This window comes from Heterodontus francisci, chromosome 2 (genome assembly GCF_036365525.1).
Source record: "Heterodontus francisci isolate sHetFra1 chromosome 2, sHetFra1.hap1, whole genome shotgun sequence".
Lineage (NCBI taxonomy): Eukaryota > Metazoa > Chordata > Chondrichthyes > Heterodontiformes > Heterodontidae > Heterodontus > Heterodontus francisci.
In genome coordinates this window covers 103,609,199-103,632,024 of record NC_090372.1, presented here as the reverse complement: position 1 = coordinate 103,632,024, position 22,826 = coordinate 103,609,199, and the positions used below count along the sequence as shown (strand labels likewise).

The following is a 22,826-nucleotide window of genomic DNA, read 5'->3' as shown; positions in this document are numbered from 1 at the left end:
CTCTTTCCCATGGGTTAGGGAGGGGTAAGTCAGTCAGAATTCCTAGTCCTGATGGGAGTAATCCATGCTGGAAATACATGTGGCTTTTGGGAAAGAACAGGATTGGGCTCAGCCATGATGTCCCCATAGTTTAAGAGCCTGATGACATTCACTGTTGAGACTTACACATGAATACACGGGACCAGGTGAAGGCGGCTGCCCAGCAACTGTGGAAAGTAACAAATTTAGTCCCAAATTCAGAACAATTTTCTGCCATAAATTAAGAAAGACTAAACATACATCATGTAGGAACTTTACAACTTGCTGAAATAGGAGACATGAGCCTGGGATCAAGAGGTAACAGGCAGATGCCTCAACGTCAGAAAAATGTTAGGCAAGCAGGAGATAGTGCTGAATTTTATGCAGGCAGCAGGAGTCCCGATGCTGGGCCAGAAAGGTGAAGGGAACCCTGCCTAGGCCGTTTTGGGAGACCTCTGGCTACATTCCACAGCACTCAGACAGTTAACTACCAGGTGCCGGGGACCTTGCCCCTTCAATTGGGGACAATTACTCTGAATGAGTGACAGCAGGCAGGTCTGGAAATAATAGCATGTGAGCAACTTCTGCCACCCAGAGCCCTCCTTTACTCCCAACAATCAATTAAAATGCAAGGAACTCACACTGACAGAATACAGGTAAGTATCGAAATTCACAGTTTTACATTCAGATTCAATTTCTGAATTTGGATCTTCCAAATCAGAGAAAGAGCTTTAACACAGCACGAGGGAGAAATCAGACCCTCTCCATCCATAGTGAATTCAAGATTGGTAACAATTCCTGGTAGTTCTCATCATGCAATAGGCAAAACCAGGAACACACCTTTGCCCTAGTTGGAAATTGTAGGGCTTACAGTTTGTGCGCTTTTTAGTATAGTCGGAAAAGTTCCATCTATGCTAGGAATTTAGGTAATGCTCTGGGATCAGAATTGCATACTCACCTATAACAAGCGATTTGTTGGTACCAGATGTGAATTGGTACTTATTTGACCTGCCGTATCTACCTATATCTATAAACTATTAGATATTGAAAATGCTGAGTGTGTCACAGCATTGAATCTGAAAATTGTTGGAAACTGTCAGGCTTTGTAAATGAGTAAACTCATTGCTAAAGTGGTAGCATTTACTCACAGTAGCCCTGTAACAGCTCTGTAAATCTCCAATTTCCTTTTTAAATCTATCACAGACTTTAGATGGAAAAGTATCAGTTGAAATTGAATTGCTTATAACTTAAGTGCACAATCGGCAAACATTCCTGACCTCAGCATCATGAGACCTGGCATTTACATAGGCAGCCTACTGTCCAACATTGTCAGAGCCCGCTGCTGGGGCCCAAATAAACAGTAAGCGGCTGGGAAGGGAGTCGGGAGAGCCTTGCAGTCGGGGGGAGCGGGAGAAATACATGGCAGAGAAGGCCTAAACTTGCCTTGTGGGACCCGGAGGAATACTCCTGTTCCTCCTGGCCCATCAAAGGAAGTGAAAAATAGATTTACCTTTTTGGGCCTCTTCTGGCCCAATGCTTTTTCCCATTAGGTTGGCCTTTGGGAAATTCACAACGGCTTCCCTGCTGGTTGAACTCCAATGACGGCACCAGAGATCAAAATGCAAAAAGAAATACCCTGCCAGTTTCCAGGGAGTGTACCTCTTGCCTGCTCATAAATGATTTGGACATAGGGAATATACTCTCCTGATTATCTCTATCCTTTAGCATCTTTCCATTGAGTGTATACTCTCAGTCCTGGTTTGTCCTCTCCAAAGTGTATTACTTCATTTAAAGAAATTACATCAGCCATTGATCGGCTCATTCAGTGCTAACTAGTCTTTTACAGTTTTCCTCACTGTTTGCCAATTCTTCTACTTTTGTGTTCTCAGCAAATTTGAGATTGTGCATGGACACAATGGGCTGAAAGGCTTCCTTCTGTGCCATAAGTCTTCCTATACTTCTAAGCAATGATGAATTTGTACAAAGCATTGGTTCAGTTACCATGAGAGTATTGTGTGCTATATTCAGTGTTCTATTAAATAAAAGATTTTGACGTTACATAGAGTGCACAATGTATATTCACCAGGATGGTGCCAGCGATGGGAAAATATAACTATAAAGATAAACTTGGGGGAGATTTAGTAGAAGTGTTCAAATCGTGAAGGGTTTTGATAAGAGTAAATAAGGAGTAACTGATTGCACTGGCAGAAGGGTTGATAACCAGAGGATACATATTTTATGCAGCGAATTATGATCTGGAATGCACCACCTGGAAGGGTGGAAGAAAAAGATTCAATAGTAGTTTTCAAAAGGAATTGGCTAAATACTTGAAGGGGAAATAAATTGCAGGACTATAGGGAAACAGCAGGGGAATGGGACTAATTGGATAGGTCTTTCAAAGAGCTGGTACAGGCATGATGGGCTGAATGGCTTTCTCATGTGCTATATGGTTCTATGATTCTGTATCCTCAGGAGCACAAAAAGCTAAGAGCTCATTAAATTGAGATTTATGAAATTATGCAAATTTGATCGTGAACAAGGAAATATTATTTCCTCTGATCAGAGACTCAGTGACAAGGGGATCATCAATTTAAAATAGTCACTGAGTGAGGAGAGCTTAGGAAAAAATTCATACACAGAGGTTTAATGAAGCATGGAATGCCACAGGAAGGCAGAGGCCATTGCTTCTTTAAATGGTATACTGGATTATTATTTGAAACAGAGAAAGGTACAGGACTATGCAGAAAAATCAAGTCAATGAGATTATAGTTTTTGTTTGCTCGAGCAAAAACTGGCAATAGACACATTGAGATGAATGGCTTGCTTCTGTGTTGGAAACTACATTGTTTCAATGTGAAACTGCTCCAAGTACTGGTTCTGGAATATCACCATATACATCTGAACAGCTAGAAATCAGATACTGGACAGCAGTGTTCACACTGTGCCCATATCCGCACCAATAGAAAACAACTCATGAAATTTTGAACTAAGAGGCTCTATGTAATGTGTTTGGGGTCTTTGCCAGCCTAATCTTGCTATCCATGGGAGGGAGGAGACTGAACAAAAGAATGTCTGGAGTTTGCAAAAAGGCAGGGATTGAAGCAAGGTTTATCAGTCTCCTGGGATCAGGTATTGAACATTCAATCATAGTTTGTTTCTTTTTAAATCTCAACAAATGTGGAAACCATCCCAAGTGCATAGTTTAGTGACAGTGCCTGAAATCCAAATATTTCTGCCGGAATTTTACACCCCTTAAAGGAACTTGCTGGAGGTGGGGGTGCCGTCCCCATTGCCTTTCCGCCCCCGCTGCAATTTTATGAGCAGTAGCGGAGGTGACAAACGGCAGGCCAATTAAGGCCCTTATGTGACCAATTAATTATATAACCAGCAGGGGGGGCGAGCGGTTCAGTAGCTCAGAAGGCCACCCAGTAAAACCTGACGGCCTCCTTGCAGGCTGTGAGGGGGGCCCTCCGGGTCAGGCTCCCCTCCCGCAACACAAGCTGTCCCCACTGGAGCCCTCCCTGCTTCTCTCAAGCGACCGACACCCGCCCCCACCCCGCTGCCTCGCTGGGGCCCAGCCAATTGTCCCTGGCAAGGCCCCACACACTTAACTGCATTCCGGGGTCTCATCCATGTTGCCAGTCCTGGCTGGGTGCAGTCTCAGCAGTGGCCACAGCTCCTGGTGGCGCTGCAGGAACTGAAAAGCTGCTGGCCTGCTGATTGGCCGGCAGCTCTTGGGGGCGGGACTTCCTGCCTCAGAGGGGCAGCAGCCCACCCCATGCATACACGTTGATTCTGCAGTACATTCACACGATTATCCACCTGCAGACCCATATTAACAGCTGTTATATTTTACCTGCATAGCTGAAAAGTAAGCCTGTAGAAATAAAGTCTGTAGGCGCTTGTATTATCAAAGCCTAGCCAATTAAGGGCCTGAGCCACATAAAATCACAGTGTGGCTTCCAAGCCTGGTGCAAGCAGGCACGCCACTGACTTTTTCTGCCGATGGGTGGGGCCTGCGGCTCGATGTAAAATTCCAGCCTTCATCTTTCTCTTCCCTTATGGTCGCCAAGATGACCTACCTCCAAGTTACATCTCATAGACAGTGTGCACAAGAAAGTGGTGGGAAAGAAGCAACAGATCTTAACATTTCACTTTTCACATTGGACTTACTGGATGAAGCCTCACTCCCACCCCCACTGTTACCAGATTCTTACAGATTGTGGGAAAGACAAGGTTACCCAGCTGTACCACAACCAGCCATTTGCACCAAGAAGAAAATTGGATTGGGGGATGGAAGGACAGTTTCCTGCATGACCTTTCCATGATAAAGATGCAGAACAATGCTCCCTGCTGAGGTAGTTTCTCTACCTTTCTTCCCCTGATCCCATTCCCCTCCTACTGTCACCCCCTCCTCTGCCCTCCTCCTACCCTTTATTTTAGAATTATCTAAAATAATGACAGCATGTATGACTTTAAAGTAGTAGCTGGTCCAATTATCCTCAATCATCTAACCCCACTTCACTTGAAGACCAGATTTGGTCTCGTCCCCTCTCGGTCCAATGCCCCAGCCAATTGAATAGTATTACTGAAAAAGACAGGCTCTTTTAAATCTCTACCAAGTCAGAATTCTTTTTTCCACCTAAATTAATCAGAAGTCAATTTGGTCCATTTGGGATTCAGGTTTCTGACGTGATGCCCATCCTTACAACATAGAGATTATGCTCCAAGGCTATGCTTTAGGAGGCAATAACAGCTAGGCTTTGATAATACAAGCGCCTGCAGATTTTATTTCTACAGGCTTCCTTTTCAGCTATGCAGGTAAAATATAACAGCTGTTAATATGGGTCTGCAGGTGGGTAATCGTGTGAATGTACTGCAGAATCAACGTGTATGCATGTAAATTAATGTATATGTGTGTTTACATGTGAATGAGCAAGTGTGTGTATGCATACATTTGTTTAGTTTAGTTTAGAGATACAGCACTGAAACAGGCCCTTCAGCCCACCGAGTCTGTGCCGACCATCAACCACCCATTTATACTAATCCTACACTAATCCCATATTCCTACCACATCCCCACCTGTCCCTATATTTCCCTACCACCTACCTATACTAGGGGCAATTTATAATGGCCAATTTACCTATCAACCAGCAAGTCTTTTGGCTTGTGGGAGGAAACCGGAGCACCCGGAGGAAACCCACGCAGACACAGGGAGAACTTGCAAACTCCACACAGGCAGTACCCAGAATCGAACCCGGGTCGCTGGAGCTGTGAGGCTGCGGTGCTAACCACTGCGCCACTGTGCCGCCCAATTTGTAATTTGTAAATTAGTTTGTGCATATTCCACCTATTCCACCAATTCATTATTCCCAGTATTTAGGTTGTATAACGCTATCATGCTACAACACTTCAAACTTGAAATCTGTTTATCTATATTTTTAAATAGTATGATTACTCTCCTCCCTGAATCATAAAACAAAATAACCCAATTTGGCACATTATATATTCAGCTGCATTCCAATATTTAAAACTCATCATGTATACAGGGGACAATATTTATTAAAATGGAATTTTACTTTTTGGAAGAAGGTCAGTTCGCAGATTTTTTTCACATTTTGTGGTCTTTTACAAATGTAACAGGGACATTCAAATTGGAGGCTTAATATGAGACAATGACCCTCCATAAAAAATGTTTAAAAAATCCTGTTGTATACATGAACAGGATAAGCAGAGGATATTTTGATAATGGTAATGTTGAAATAATTATCTTCCAAGTTGTTACAGATTTGGTTCAGAATGACTTTGTGCTGCTTCAGCTTCAGTCATACAAACCTTACTATGAAACCGGAAACAGTATTAAGGTTTGCTGAATGGAAACATCTACTTGATTGAGCCAGAATTCCTACTTATCAAGTAAATTTCCATTCATACTCATTTTATATAATTCCTGAATCAAGGGAAAAATGTTACTCAATAATCTGCTTTTTAACACTGCATATTATCAGCGCAATAAATATCGGCAATACAGTGAGAATCTCACTGGGACAACAACTAATCGCTTTCAGATTTTAAAGACAGTTCAAGTCTTTTGTCTATCATGTTTTCGATTATCTTTGTTGAAATTGAGTTGAGAGATAAATATTTGTAGTACAACATTTTGTAAACTGTTTTATTTTGTCACACTGCTTACAACATCCTGATTCAAAGATAATCCTTGCTTTAAGCACGGAATTCCCGAAAAAGATTATTCCTCGATTGGGATTTAATTCTCTCAATGCAGTATATTTTTGAAACCTTTTCCAAACTTTTCAATAAAAAATAACCTGTAAGATGTTTGCTGACAGGTTTCCAGACAGCTGGAAAAATTACACATTTTACAAGACAGAAGTCCATTCTATCAGGACAGACTTACCATGATGGACTCTGTGGTGACTGGGTGTGTTGAGGATCAATTCCAGAGGCCCAAGGTTACCAATTATCTGCAACAGAGTCAGGAAACCATTTAACACTGGGCTTTAATGCCAAAATCGAAAAATAACTACCCATAGCCAGCTCAAGGGATTAGGAAACAATTTTATTTTTAAACTCAAAATGACAGAAAAGCAGATGTTGAAATAATAACATCGCATTGTAATAGCTACCATAAGGACTATTTTGAGTTTTATTTAAACTGAATATCCCTGAACAGGCTGCTAATTAAAATTGTTTTATTTTAGAGGAAATAGCAAAATAGAAGGCAAGTTTAGTCTGTAGCTTATAGACTGATATTCTCAATGTGTGGAAGTCCCGAAGCGTCTTAACATTTCTTCAATGGGAGCTCTAGTTTCTTTGAGACAACCCGCACCTAGTGGTTCTGTTCAATTTTCACAATAATATGTTGGTACTTGTAGAAGAACAAAAAGGTTATTTAGAAAAGCAATATATGCATCATTAAAATCATTAAGACCCTGCCTGAAAAAATGCGATTTAAAAAAAAACTTTCAGTAGTTTTTCAAACATAACAGTAGTTAACATTTGGTTGGGCTCTATCCGACATCTTCTGGACTCCCATTTTGAAAGTTTGAGAACTCTAAGCAGTATGGATGTCCCATCATATACAAGTCAAAGTAACCTTCTTTCAATTCAAAAGAACGATATTAATATAAACATTGCTTTGATTGGCAACGGTAATAACTTTTCTTTTGGGTCCTGTCTAGATGCATTTGACACAAATCAGCTCTGAATTTGTTTAATTTCACACATCTCATTTACTTTACTACTTCTAGGCCTAGAAATGTAACAAATTGTTCATAAGAACAGGTTTCCATTGTTAATGTAAAAATTATATCATGTCCAAGGGAATTAACAATAAGTGTCACTACTTTTGTTCTCAGATGTCCTCTTTATTAGTCTAGTGAATCCCAACAAAATTGAATTGTGCACCCCCAGCTTGAAAGCATACATGCAAATAGTCCAGGTGACACCTTGGCCTCAATATTCAGGGGATATCAGGGAGGGAGTGGGGAACGGTCCCAATGGCAGGCAACGGGTAACACAAAGGTCTGCTGAATTTAACAGCAGGACCTCATATGAATTTATATTTTTCCATTTCCAAGCCAGCAGCCAGCCAGGTTCAGAGACTAGCTGGCTGACGGGCAAGTATTTCTGCACTAGAAAGCACAGTGGAGGGGAGGGAGGGATGGAAGGTGTGGGGGATGGGCAGGGCAGGGGAATGAGATCATGGGGTTGGGGGGGGGCGGTTAAGAGAACATGGGGGCTTGAAAAGATTGCAAGCTGGGTAGATATCGTAGGTAGGGGGAGAGATCACAGTTGGGGATTGAAGAAGTCAAGGGCAGAATTTTAACTGCCAAGGGGAGGTGGGCTGGGTTGAGGCTGCAGGGTTAAATTCCTGAAAAGTGGCGTCAGGTCAGGAACCCACCATGATCTCGTCAACTTCCGTGTTTAACCCGGGCGGGTTTACAGGTGAGCAGGGAACTCCCATGGAGTTCTCGGGAAAGTCATTCTAATATGCAAATAGGTAATTAACTTTGAATTTACTCCTGCATCCTGGCTTTAACAGCCAGCGCACGGGTTTCTCAAGTTATCTGCTTCTCAGCAGGGTCACCGAGGTGAGACGACAGTGGGGAGTGATTGTTTAAAGAAATGGATGTGCTGGGAAGACTTTAAAGAATCAAATCGTGAAGTTTGAGGCCAGCCTTGGTGAAAGGCTTGTGCTTGCAGGTTTAGTTCTTGAGAATGAATTCATTCCTCTGAGGGTCAATTGCAACTTTTTGGAAGTTCTTTCAATTGCCTTGGAGTATACTCAACTTTATGCCAGTCTTCAGTGCAGCATGACAGCAACTTATACAGCAGTGGTCTGGACCTGTAATGAGGATCAACAGCGACAGCAGCCGCACCAGCAACTGCAGCAGCACTAGGAGCAGAAACAACACCAACAGCAATTGCCTTCTCCACAGCCACATGCCACTCCACAAGACAGAAGAGATGGACAGAGTCCTCGAATTCAATGGAGGCGATATCCCCAGCACAGGGTCTACATACAGAGGGTGATCTTCCTCAACATGATGGAGCAACGGTACCTCAGGAGGCTCAGGCTTGCAAGGCAGGTCATGGCTGACATCAGCAGCCTCCTGGAACAAGACCTCCTTCCAAGAAGATGAGGTACTCATGCATTGCCAGTGGCCGCCAAGGCCACGACAGCCCTGAATTTCTCCAGCTCAGGCTTCTTTCAGGGATCCGCTTGTGATTTCTCAAGGATCTCTCAATCTCTTCCCGTAAGCACATCTCCCAGGTCACGGATGGCTTGTTTTCCAAAGCCGCCAATCATATCCAATTTGCCACAGATAAGACCAGTCAGACAGAGAGGGCTATCGGCTTGGCTGCAGTTGCTGGATTCCCACAGGTTCAAGAAGTTATTGATTGCCACATGTGTACAATCAAGGGACCCTCAGATCAGCTTGGAGTATTTATCCATTGCAATGGGTCCACTCCCTCAGTGTCCAGCTAGTTTATTATACATGTCTATGCTGGATATCCAGGGAACTGGCATGACTCATTCAGTCTATGGTAGTTACATCTCCCACAGGTTTTCAATCCTCCACACAGCCTCAGGGGCTGGCTCCTGGGAAACAAAGGCTACCCTCTGAAAACTTGGCTGCTGACTCCTGTGAGGAACCCTACCAATGAGCCAGAGGAGAGATACAACAGGAACCACATCACCACCAGGGCAACAATAGAAGAAATCATTGGGTTGCTCAAGATATGCTTCAGATGTCTCGACAGATCTGGAGGTGTCCTTCAATATGCCCTATCAAGGGTCTCTTGGATTGTTGTGGTCTGCTGTACCCTTCATAACATGGTGCTGCAGAGAGGAACGGAGCTACAATAGGAGGAAGGTGGAAAGCAGTCAGCATCCTCTGAAGTGGAAGAGGGAGAGGAGGAGGAGAAGCCTTATGCGGTCACGGTGCCCACAGCCACACACCTGGCTACCAGAGAAGCCCACTACAGACTCATCCAGGCATGCTTCAATTAATATGTGTGTGTGATGCCATCTGAGAGTGCCAACAGAAAACATGAGCACCCGTGCCCCCACATGCACACCTCATTCCAACAGTCAACCAGCCAACCACCGCATTCACACCTTTTCCTCTTCATAAAGGCTAATCATATCATTCACCTGAAGGCTTCTGTCCAGGTTGGATGGGGGATGCAAGAAAATAAAGGCCTTGAGAATGAGGACTTCAAATAATGTGTTTCATTCATAGAAATAAACATCAGAAACAATGCTATGTGCACCCAAGTTAATCCCTTTTGTGCACCTATTAAGTCTTTCTCATCTGCTCTCATTACTCCTATGTGGTGCTACTCCTGTGACGTCAGCAGTGCTAGAGGCAGGCTGCTCATTTCCTTGCTCTGACAGGTGAGACGCCCGTGGTGGATGTCCTCTGGGTTTTGGATCCTGTGATGGCCCAGCCAAAGACTGCCCCACCTGTACAGGGTAGGCTCGGTTATTGGGGCAGGATGCAGCATGTGGGGCTCTGTCTGAGGGCTGGGGGGTGTCACGGGATGGTGATCAAGGGATGAGAGGTGGGAACATCTGGAGAAGAGTGCCCACTTCCATGTGCCCTTTAAGCATGCACTTGGTGGCCTGTCACTTTTGACTGTCCATGCAGGTGGTCACTGCTACCATGGAGGTGGAGATCAGCGCAAATACCTGAGACATCATGGTAATCACATATGAACATACATACAAACATACGAATTAGGAGTAGGAGTAGGCCATCCGGCCCCTTAAGCCTGTTTCGCCATTTGATAAGAGCATGGCTGATCAGATTGTGGCCTCAAAACTATTTTCTTGTCTACCCCCATATCCTTTGACTCCCTTGTCAATCAAGAATCTATCTAACTCAGCCTTAAAAATATTCAATGACCCTATCTCTCCTGCTCTCTGGGGAAGAGAATTCTACAGACTAACAAACCACTGAGAGAAAAATATTCTCCTCATCTCCATCCTAAATGGGAGATCCCTTGTGTCCCCTGGTTTTAGTCTTTCTCATAAGGGAAAACATCCTCTCAGTATTCACCCTGTCAAGTCCCCTCAAAATGTTATATGTTTCAATAAGATCACCTCTCATTCTGCTAAACTGCAATGGATACAGGACCAACCTGTCCAACCTCTCCTCATAAGGTAATCCCTTCATCTCAGGAATCAGCCTAGTGAACCTTCTCTGAACTGCTTCTAATGCAATTATATCCTTTCTTCAGGAGACCAAAACTGTATGCAGTACTCCAGATGTGGTCTCAACAGCCCCCTCTACAACTGTTGCAAAACTTCCTTACTTTTATAAAAGCAAAATACTGCGGATGCTGGAAATCTGAAATAAAAACAAGAAATGCTGGAAATACTCAGCAGGTCTGGCAGCATCTGTGGAGAGAGAAGCAGAGTTAACGTTTCAGGTCAGTGACCCTTCTTCAGAACTGGCAAATATTAGAAATGTAAAAGGTTATAAGCAAGTAAAGCGGGGGTGGGGCAAGAGATAACAAAGGGGAAGGTGTAGATAGGACAAGGTCACAGAATAGCTGACCAGATGGTCATGGAGCAAAGGCAAACAATATGTTAATGGTGTGTTGAAAGACAAAGCATTAGTACGGATAGGGTGTTAACGGACTGAAATTGAACAGCCGCAAGTACAAACATGAAAGTAAACAGTGGGTAAGCAAACTGAACAAACTAAGATGAAGTAAAACAAAATAAACACAAAAAAAAATTTTAAAAGGAAAAAGAAAAAAAATAACTAAAAATAAAAGTAAAATGGGGGGCCTGTCATGCTCTGAAATTATTGAACTCAATGTTCAGTCCGGCAGGCTGTAGTGTGCCTAATCGGTAAATGAGATGCTGTTCCTCGAGCTTGCGTTGATGTTCACTGGAACACTGCAGCAATCCCAGGACAGAGATGTGAGCATGAGAGCTTACTTTTATGCTCCATTCCCCTTGCAATAAACAACAACATTCTATTTGCCTTCCTAATCACTTGCTGTGCCTACATGCCAACGTTTTGTGATTCATGTATCAGGACACCCAGATGCCTACGTGCTGCAGAATTCTCCAATTTCTTTCCAATTAAATAATATACTGCTTTTCTATTCTTCCACCCAAAGTGGACAAGTTCACATTTTCCCACATTAGACTCCATTTGCCAAATTTTTGCCCACTCACTTAAATTATCTAAATCCCTTTACAGAAGCCATACATCCTCCTCACAACTCACTACCTATCTTTATGTCATCAGCAAATTTAGCAACGTTACATTCAGTCCCTTCATCCAAGTCATTTAAATAGATTGAAAATAGTTGAGGCCCCAGCACTGATCCCTGTGGCACTCCACTAGTTACAGTATGCCAACCTGAAAATGCCCCATTTATCCCTAATATCTGCTTCCTGTTAGCTAACGAATCCTCTATCCATGCTACTATGTTACCCCTGCACAATGAGCTCTTATTTTGTGCAGTAACCTTTGATGTGGTACCTTATTAACTGTATTGGAAACCTAAGTACACCACATTTACAGGTCCCTCATTATCCACTAAAATAAAAGAAAAATACTGCAGATGCTGGAAATCTGAAATAAAAACAAAAAATGCTGGAAATACTCAGCGGATCTGGCAGCATCTGTGGAGAGAGAAGCAAAGTTAATGTTTCAGGTCAGTGACCTTTCAACAGAACTGGCAAAGGTTAGAAATGTAATAGGTTTTAAGCAAATAAAGCGGGGGTGGGGCAAAAGATAACACAAGGGAAGGTGTTGATAGGACAGAGGGTCACAAAGAATAACTGACCGAAAGGTCATGGAGCAAAGGCAAACGGTATGTTAGTGGTGAAAGACAAAGCGTTAGTGCAGAGAGGGTGTTAAATAATGGTATAATGAACAGCCCTGGCCAAAAGCACAAACATGAAAAAAAACAGTGGGCTGGCACATGGTAAAAAAAATGAATGAGGAAACAAACTAAAATAAAATAAAAAGAAAAAAGGATACTAAAATTAAAAAGGGGGGCCAGTCATGCTCTAAAATTATTGAACTCAATGTCCAGTCCGGTAGGCTGTAATATGCCTAATCGGTAAATGAGAAGCTGTTCCTCGAGCTTACTTTGATGTTCACTGGAACACTGCAGCAAGCCCAGGATAGAGATGTGAGCATGAGAGCAGGGGGATATGTTGAAACAGGAAGTTCGGGGTCGTGTTTTTGGACTGAGCGAAGGTGTTCCACAAAGCGGTCACCCATTCTGCGTTTGGTCTCCCCTATGTAGAGGAGAGCACATTGTGAGCAGTGAATACAGTACACTAAATTGAAAGAAATACAAGTAAATCGTTGCTTCACCTCAAAGGAGTGTTTGGGGCCTTGGATAGTGAGCAGAGAGAAGGTAAAAGGGCAGGTATTACACCTCCTGCGATCGCATGGGAAGGTGCCGTGGGAAGGGGACGAGGTGCCAGGGGTAATGGAGGAGTGGACCAGGGTGTCGCAGAGGGAATGATCCCTTTGGAATGCTGACAGGGGAGGGGAAGGGAAGAAGTGTTTGGTAGTGGCATCATGCTGGATGTGGCGGAAATGGCAGAGGATGATCCTTTGGATGTGGAGGCTGGTGGGGTGGAAAGTGAGGCCAAGGGGAACCCTGTCACGGTTGTGGGAAGGAGGGGAAGGGGTGAGAGCAGAGGTACAGGAAATGGGCCAGACCCGGTTGAGGGCCCTGTCAACCACAATGGGGGGGGAATCCTTGGCTGAGGTTGAGGAAAAAGGAAGAGATATCAGCTGTTGTGGAAGGTTGCATCATCAGAGCAGATGCGTCGGAGACGGAGAAACTGGAAGAATGAAATGGAATGCAGGGTGTGAACAAGTGTAGTCCAGGTAGTGTGGCAGTCAGTGGGCTTATAATGATCCACATTATCCACATTGCTGGTTACTTCCTCAATTAATTCTAATAAATCAGTCAAACATGAGTTCCCTTTCACAAAACCATGTTGACTCTGCCTGATTGAATTAAGAGTTTTGAAGTGCCCTGCTATTACCTCCTTAATAGATTCTAGCCTTTTCCCTATGACAGATGTTAGGCTAACTGGCCTATAGTTTCCAACTTTCCGTCTCCCTACTTTCTTCAATAGAGGAGTTACATTTGCTATTTTCCAAACTGATGGGACCTTTCCAGAATCTAAGAAATTTTGGAAAATTACAACCAATGCATATTAAAGGCCTGCTACCCAGCCCGAACCTGACGGGACCCAGCGACATGTGTCAGGTTTGAGTCGGTCGGGTTGCACTTCCGGGTCCGGCATTTGGGTTCGGGTTGGACATGCTCTATCACAGGTAAGTGGCTCCAATGTTAGTTTAATTTTTGGACTATAAAGGTGGTTTTGTTAGTTATTTTAAACTTGTGCAGATCAGCAACAAAGTGAAAAACGGAAGGTAAGTTAACTGATGGTCGGGTTGGGTGCGGGAAAAAATGGAATGACTTGGGCCGGGTTGGGCTCGGGTTGAATGTGATTCTTTTGGGCTCTTGTCAGGCTTTTTTTTGCAGGCCCGAGCAGGCCTTTAATGCATCTCCTATCTTCTTTGAAGAGCTTAGTATGTAGGCCATCAGGTCCTGGGACTTGTCAGCCTTTAGACAACAGTGGTAGAATCGGGCAGAGTCAGCATGGATTTACGAAAGGGAAATCATGCTGGACAACTCTACTAGAATTCTACGAGGATGTAACCAGTAGAGTTGATGAGGGGGAGCCAGTGGATGTGGTTTATTTGGACTTTCAGAAGGCTTTTGACAAAGTCCCACATAAGAGATTAGCATGTAAAATTAAAGCGCATGGGATTGGGGGTAGTGTATTGCAATGGATAGAAAATTGGTTGGCAGACAGGAAACAAAGAGTAGGGATAAATGGATCTTTTTCCGAATGGCAGGCAGTGACTAGTGGGGTAACGCAGGGATCGGTGCTTGGACCCCAGCTATTCACAATATACATTAATGATTTAGATGAGGGAACTAAATGTAATATCTCCAAATTTGCAGATGACACAAAACTGGGTGGGAGGGTGAGTTGTGAGAAGGATGCAGAGAGGTTTCAGGGTGATTTGGACAAGTTGAGTGAGTGGGCTCATGCATGGCAGATGCAGTATAATGTGGATAAATGTGAGGTTATCCACTTTGGTAGCAAAAACAGGAAGGCAGATTATTATCTGAATGGCTATAAACTGAGAGAGGGGAATATGCAGCGAGACCTGGGTGTTCTCATACACCAGTCACTGAAGGTAAGCAAGCAGGTCCAACAGGTGGTAAAAAAGGCATATGGTATGTTGGCCTTCATAGCGAGAGGACTCGAGTACAGGAGCAGGGACGTCTTGCTGCAATTATACAGAGCCTTGGTGAGGCCACACCTGGAATATTGTGTGCAGTGTTGGTCTCCTTATCTGAAGAAGGATGTTCTTGCTACAGAGGGAGTGCAGCGAAGGTTTACCAGACTGATTGCTGGGATGGTGGGACTGACGTATGAGGAGAGATTGAGTCGGTTAGGATTATCTTCGCTGGAGTTCAGAAGAGTGAGGGGGGATCTCATAGAAACCCATAAAATTCTAACAGGACTTGACAGGGTAGATGTAGGAAGGATGTTCCCAATGGTGGGGAGTCCAGAACCAGGGGTCATAGTCTAAGGATACGGGATAAACCTTTCAGGACTGAGATGAGGAGAAATTTCTTCACCCAGAGAATGGTGAGCCTGTGGAATTCGCTACCACAGAAAGCAGTTGACGCCAAAACATTGTATGTTTTCAAGAAGGAGTTAGATATAGCTCTTGGGTCTAAAGGGAATGGGGCGAAAGCGGGAACAGGCTACTGAGTTGGATGATCAGCCATGATCATAATGAATGGTGGAGCAGGCTCGAAGGGCCGAATGGCCTACTCCTGCTCCTATTTTCTATGTTTCTATGTTTAGTTATAATAGTTTTCTCAGTACCCTTTCCCAGGTGATTGGAATTGTTTTAAGATTCTCCCTCCCTTTCACCTCTTGATTTACTTGTTACTTGTTTCTTCTACAGTGAAAACAGACAGAAAATATCTGTTCAAATCTTCCGAAAGCTTTTGCTTCTGTCTTCATTATAGAAGATGCAAAAAACCTTCCAGTAATAGCTGTAAATCAGGAGGTGGAAGGAAGAGAGGAACTTGGTGAAATTACAAACACCAGGGAAGCGGTACTGACCAAACTGATGGAGCTGTGGGCTGACAAGTCCCCAGGTCCTGATGGACTTCATCCTTGGGTCTTAAAAGAAGTGGCTAATGAGGTAGTAGATGCATTGATGTTAATTTTTAAAAATTTGCTAGATTCTGGAAAGGTTCCATCAGACTGGAAAACAGCAAATATAACCCCTCTGTTCAAGAAGGAGGGAAGGCAGAAAACAGGTAACTATAGGCCAGTTAGCTTGATGTATGTTGTGGGGAAGGTGCTGGAATCGATCATTACAGAAGCTATAGCTGGGCACTTAGAAAAACTCAAGGTAATCGGGAATAGTCAGCATGACTTTGTGAAAGGGAGATCATGTTTAACCAATTTATTAGAGTTATTTGAAGGAGTAACATGTACTGTGGATAAAGGGGAGCCCTTTGACGTACTGTACTTGGATTTCCAGAAGGCATTTGACAAGATGTCACATAAAGAGTTATTGTGCAAAGTAGGAGCTCATGGTATAGTAGGTAACATATGAGCATGGACAGAAGATTGGCTGGCTGGCAGAAAGCAGACAGTATGCATAAATGGGTCCTTTTCTGATTGGCAGGATGTGACGAGTGGAGTCCCACAGGGGTCTGTGCTGGGACTTCAACTTTTTACAATTTATATCAATGACTTAAATGAGGGGAGCGATGGCATGGTAGCTAAATTTGCAGATGACACAAAGATAGGTAGGAAAGTATGTTGTGAGGTGGACAGAAAGAGGTTGCAGTCCGATCTAGATAAGTTGAGTGAGTGGGCAAAAATCTAGCAGATGGAGTATAATTTGGGAAAATGTGAAGTTGTTCACTTTGGCAGGAAGAATAAAAAAGCAGAGTATTACTTAAATGGAGAATGACTGCAAAATTCCAAGGTGCAGAGGGATCTAGATGTTCTAGTGCATGAGTCACAAAAAGTTAGTATACAGGTACAGCAAGCAGTAAAGAAGGCTAATGGAATGCTATTCCTTATTACGAGAGGAATTGAAAATAAAAGTAAGGATGTTATGCTTCAGTTATACAGGACATTGGTGAGACCACATCTCGAATACTGTGCGCAGTTTTGGTCTCCTTATTTAAGGAGAGATGTGAGTGCATTGGAGGAAGTTCAGAGGAGGGTCACTAGATTGATACATGGAATGAGTGGGTTGTCTGATGAGGAAAGGTTGGACAGACTGGGCTTGTTTTCACTGGAGTTTAGAAGAGTGAAGGGAGATTTGATTGAAGTATATAAGATCCTGATCAAGGTCTTGACAAGATGGATGTGGAAAGGATGTTTCCGCTTGTGGATGAGCCCAAAACTAGGGGGCACTGTTTTAAAATTAGGAGTCGCCCTTTTAGGACAGAGATGAGGAGAAATTTTTTCTCTGAGAGTTGTGCGACTTTGGAACTCTCTGCCTGAGAAGGTGGTGGAGGCAGGGTCATTGAATATTTTTAAGGTGGGGTAGTTAGATTCTTGTTAGGCAAGGGAATCAAAGATTAAATGGGAGTGTGGAATTTGAAACACAAGCAGATCAGCCATGATCCTATTGAATGGCGGAGCAGGCTATAAGGGCCGAATGGCCTACTTCTGCTCCTAATTCGTATGTTCGTATGTATGTTCATATGAAATTTCCTTGTTTCCCGTTAGTAATTCCGCAGGCTCACTCTCTGGAGGACCAACACTCACTTTAGTTACTCTTTTCCTTTTTATATACTTGTAGAAACTCTTACTGTCTGTTTTTATATTTCTAGCTAGCTTTCTCTCATACTCTAATTTCTCCCCCTTATGTTTTTTGTCATTCTTTGCTGGTTTTTAAATTCTGTCCAATCTTCTGACCTACCACTAATCTTCGCAGAACTGTACACTTTTTCTTTCAATTTGACACTATCCTTAACTTCCTTAGTTAGCCACGGATGATGCATCCTTCTCCTAGACTCTTTCTTTCTCACTGGAATGTATCATTGCTGAGTGTTATGAAATATCTTCTTAAATATCTGCCACTGCATCTCTACTGACCTACCCTTAACCTAATTTCCCAGTTCACTTTAGCCAGCTCAGTCTTAATACCTTTGTAGTTACCTTTATTTAAGTTAAAGCACTAGTCTTAGAACCACTCTTCTCTTCCTCAAACTGAATGCGACATTCAATCATGCTATGATCACTGCTACCTAGCAGCTCCTTTACTATGAGGTCATTAATTAATCCTGCCGCATTGCACACTACCAGCTAGATCTGGAATAGCCTGCTCTCTGGTTGGCTCTAGAACGTGTTGCTCTAAGAAACTATCCCAAAAACACTCCATGAAATCATCTTCCAGCCTACCTTTGCTGATCTGATTTGTCCAATCTATGGTTAGATAGAGACAGACTCCTCCAATCTCTTTCCAAGGGTGTGCACTGCCTTTGGAAATGCTGACAGAAGCACACACATTTTCTGTTGCTGCTTCACAAGATCCCTTTTTGTGGATGACCTCCGAGACTCAGCATCTCTGTTCAGCTGAGGAGAGCTTGGAGTGTCCAGCACACTCTGACGGAGACTCTCCACTGTTGTCCCTGTCTCCAACAGCTGCTCCTTCTCACATGTGATATGCACCTGTACTGCAGTACCCTCTAAGGTGTGTATATCTGCTTTTGTGGAGGGTGCACATGAGTCAAGCAACAGTGCATCCTCGGATTTCTTGTCCTCCTCTGAGCACTTGTTAGCCTCCTCCCTCATCAACTCCTTCACAACACGTGAAGGCCCTGTCAGTGATAAAACACACGAGCTACTGCTGGCATTGTAAAACAGTACAACCTCAACATTGAGCATATCGTGACATTTCAGTTCGTGGTTATATCAATTCAGTATGAGTGACTGTTAAGTGTCAAGTTGCAGAGTGATATCTAATGCTGTCACCAGATCTCTGGGCCACCCCATCTCTCCATTGCCAAGTGTGTGTGCCATCCTGCCAATCTCCAGGGCGTCCTCCTCCAATTCGATCAGGGTGGTTGTGGCTGCAGGTCCACCCCCAGTTCTCTGCCTCCCCCTGGAATTGTGCACTCTCTTCCACTATAATGAGAGAAAGCAGAGAGTTATGAATGAGAAGTGGAATGACAACATTTGAGGAGTGTGAGTGTGTGGCATGGGTGTGAAATGGCACAAAGATGAGAGTAAGTATGAGTGTTGATTGTTCAGATGTGAATGTGAGGTACCTGGAGAAAGAGGAGTAAGTGGAACTGCAACGTGTGTTGTTCTGAGGAACTTTGTGCAGGAGAATGCAGGGAAAGTCAGACTGTGGGGACTGGCATCTGAAATTGTTATGCCGCTCACCATTCCCATCCTTCTGTGGTTACTGAACCTCTTGAGGCACTGACTCCAGGTTCGAGGGACCACACTCCTTCTGCTGAAGTCCTCAGCCATTTTCATCCACATTTGCTTGCTTGGAGAGGCTGGCCTCTTCCTCCTGCCCTTGGCAACATCACCTCAATCAGCAGGCCGGCAGCTCTTAGTCCCAGCAGTGCCACCGGGAGTGCTGGCCACTGCTGGGACTACACCCAACTTCAAGGAGAACAGGAAGGATGGCCCCAGGAAAAGGTAAGTTTTTGGGGCCTCGCCAGGGGTGATTGGTCAGTCCCTGGCGAGGCAAGTATGGTCAACTGGGGGGAGGGGGGGGCGTGTTGGGCGTTGGGCGTGGTTGGGGCATCAGGGGCGGCCCTCCGTCGGGCACAGGGTGCCTGATTAGGAGGGCACCCCCCAGGCCGTCAGAAAGCAGCCTCCTTTTAACAGGTGGCTTTTCTCGGGCCTGGGCCACCTGCTTGCCAACGGTAAAATCCCTGTGGCGACGGGAGGAGGCCCTTAAGTGGCCACTTAAGGGCCTTGATTGGCCTGTGGCAGGGCGGCCGTTTTTCACCATAGCCCCGCCACGTAAAATGGTGACAGAGGCGGAAGCGGGTTTGGAAGGGCCCCTTGAGCCTCCCACTCCATTTTACGCTCCCCCCCCCCCACCCCCACCACCATCCCGCTCTTTGTGGGGGGGGGGGGGGGGCGGTAAAATTCCGGCCTTTGTCTTTCATCACAAGCATTAACACACTCTTTGCCTTTGTCCCATGACAACTTTGTTATTTAATCTCTCCTGCCCTCTGCTCTATCACACACCTTCCCTTCTCTTCCCCACCAACACCACCACCCCCGCACCCACCCCCCCACCCCACCCCCTTCACTTGCTCAAAACGTAATTCTTTTCTAACCTTTGCCAGTTCTGATGAAAGGTCACAGACCGGAAACATTAACTGTGTTTCTCTCTCCACAGATGCTGCCTGCCCTGCTGAGTATTTCCAGCACTTGCTGTTTTTATCTCAGGTTGTTTTATTATTTACATTACTTGTTTCCACGAATAGCCTGTATTTGTAGAAATAATTGGACTGAAAGTATAAAGAACACATTTACAATTTTACTGCAAATGGCAACGAGAGGAAATCTTCTCCCCAGAAAGGAGGAAATGAGAAACGGTTGTCTGGTTCACCAAACTTGATCCTTCCGTAGATCATGTTCCTCAAATTTAAAATTCTGAGGGAAGTTCTTCATGAAAGCTTGTTGCTACCCAAATGTTATCAAACAAAACTCCAAGGAACATTTGATGCACAAGTTAGGTTATATGGTCATTGCTATACCTGGATCAAGAATTTTGTACAATGGGTATGAATAGAGAGCAGTTCAGTACTTGGAAATTCTACACTAAGCACAAGTACAGTTTTGATGCAGTCAAGCTATATTGAGTGTGTGTGTACAATGTAGAATCCAAATGAGATTCACAACCATTATCTATTACAGCTACACTATGCTGAAGTTAATCAATTAAGTCTTTAAATAAACTGTGATTCTCACTCCAGTAAAGTAAACACAGCTTTACGGTTCTCATGATATTCCCTAGAATTTAAGTTTATATAGCATCAGCAAGTGTGAGTAATGGGAGCTTGTACAATTAATCTTCTCAATGAGTTTGCATGTATTAGAACCCATTGGAACTTTTGCAGATCCAAGAAATAAATGGCTGTGTCCAGATATAACCTCACGACTCTCGTTTGTACATGTAAGAAACACCTAAGAATGACAATAAAAATCACTGGTAGAAATATTAATAAAATTTTTTCAGACCTTTCCAGAAACAAAATTCATTTTTATCAAATCCAGCCTTATAGTTAAGAACAGGGAAGTGCTGCTACAGTGCCAAAAAACATCTTGTGATCATGGAAAAAAGTAATTTGAAAACTGCTGAAAACTGATTTTTTTTCTCACCAAGGTAGCTCGGAAACTATTAAAGTAGAAGCTAGATTTTGAAGAACAAAAATCCTTGATATATGCCATGAAAAGCAACAGAAAATTAATTGTTGGACTGTTCTTAGTCTCATGCCACTTTGTGGACACATCCTTAAATTTAATTAGCACCCTAAATTAGACCGAAATGTAGTCTCAATGTTTGACACTGCATTTTGTATTTACACAGATGGATTTTGTGGCCACACTTTCTGTGTATGCTCTCTATGGGGGAGGCTGTAAGGGAAGGATAATCCATAGGAGACTTGAAAGCCTACACAGTTTCACACTTTGAAATTCATTCCAAAGTCCAACTTATATGAAGCCAGCTGTATTTTTAATCTGATGAGGCATTTTTTAATATTTAAATAAATATAAAATAGCCAAATTTCCCAAGTAAAGAGACAGAAACAACAATATTTGTGGACTGGAACAAAAACAGAGGCAATCTGAAGGTGTCTCGCCCAACTATCCACCCAGGATTGTAAATATCTCATTGGGGTATAAACCATTGCTTGATACCAGGCTAATAGCAGAGCTTTACAAGGCTTCCCAAACAAAGCTAACATTTAACTAAGGATTTCCAAAAGTCAAATGGAAAATAAATCAAGTGAAAATTGCTTATGCACTTGAAGTACACTGTAAAATACAATAGTTTCTTCACTATCACTGCTGTCATATCTAGTGACTAGTGAATCAAAACACATTTCCTGCTTGCCAACAGAGAAATCTTTCAAATGTTGATGGCTGAGAAATTACCATGTACCACCTTTCCTCCTCAGTGCTTATGTCCACAGCTCTCAAGTCATGCACAGTAAGGTCGGAAGTAGAGCGAAGACTTCTTTAGTAAGCACCAGTAATGTGACATAGTATCAAACTCAGAAGAGTATTCACCTACTGTGTTAACATAACTTTTCCCATTTTTCTTATATATCACACTTGTTGCCGCTTAGTAAAAACACGATCTATTGGAAAATAAGTGGACAATCTGGAGCTCTAGATTTGGGTAGAGATTGCGTCAACTGATTTCACTTCTCCTAACCACCAAGGCAGGGATTCTTACTACATCAATCTAATTTGATCGCAAGTGCCGAAGGTGAAATACAGGCCAATGTGCTAATCTACTGTACCACCATGTCTCAGAAACAGTATTATTGAGAAGGTCTAGTAAAATAAGAGATGTTATTTGCTTTGTAAGTGCTCCAATTTCCATTAGGTATCTAACAGAAGAGATTCACAGTCACATTGGCACAATTTGTATAAATAACAGCTCTTATAAAAGTCACAAACGACATCCTATGTGACTGTGACAAAAATAAACTATCCCTCCTCATTCTTCTTGACCTGTCTACAGCCTTTGACATGGTTGGCCACATCATCCTCCTCCACCACCTTTCCACCGTTGTCCAGCTAGATGGGAATGTTTTCACTGATTCCATTCTTATCTATCTAATTACAGCCAGAGAATCATCTGCAATGATTTCTCTTTCTGGCCCTGCATCGTTACTCTTGTGTCCCCCAAGGATCTATCCTTGGCCTCCCTCCTTTTCTCATCTACATACTGCCCCTCAGCAACATCATATGAAAACACAGAGGCAGTTTCCATGTGTACATTGTCACGCACACCGGAAGTGCGATGATACAAACTATGGACTAACTCTGAAGTGTTATGAAAAACTGACTTTGTCTTTTAAAAAATGAACCTTTTTTGGTCCAAAATGGCCACCGAAGGAAAAGGGGCTGGCCTTTCTGTATTCAAACTGTCTGACAAAGACAAAGGACAAAGGACAAA

General features: G+C 43.4%; 1 protein-coding gene across 3 annotated transcripts in view; it reads right to left on the bottom strand.

Annotated features, from left to right (window-relative positions):
* agmo (alkylglycerol monooxygenase) overlaps positions 1-22,826 on the bottom strand; it is a 479,661-nt gene that overhangs the window by 162,270 nt on the left and 294,565 nt on the right. For all 3 annotated transcript variants that reach the window (XM_068009453.1, XM_068009461.1, XM_068009444.1), the window contains one exon: positions 6,434-6,500. In XM_068009453.1, coding sequence (XP_067865554.1) covers positions 6,434-6,500 — 67 coding nt within the window. The remainder of the gene's footprint in view (positions 1-6,433; positions 6,501-22,826) is intronic.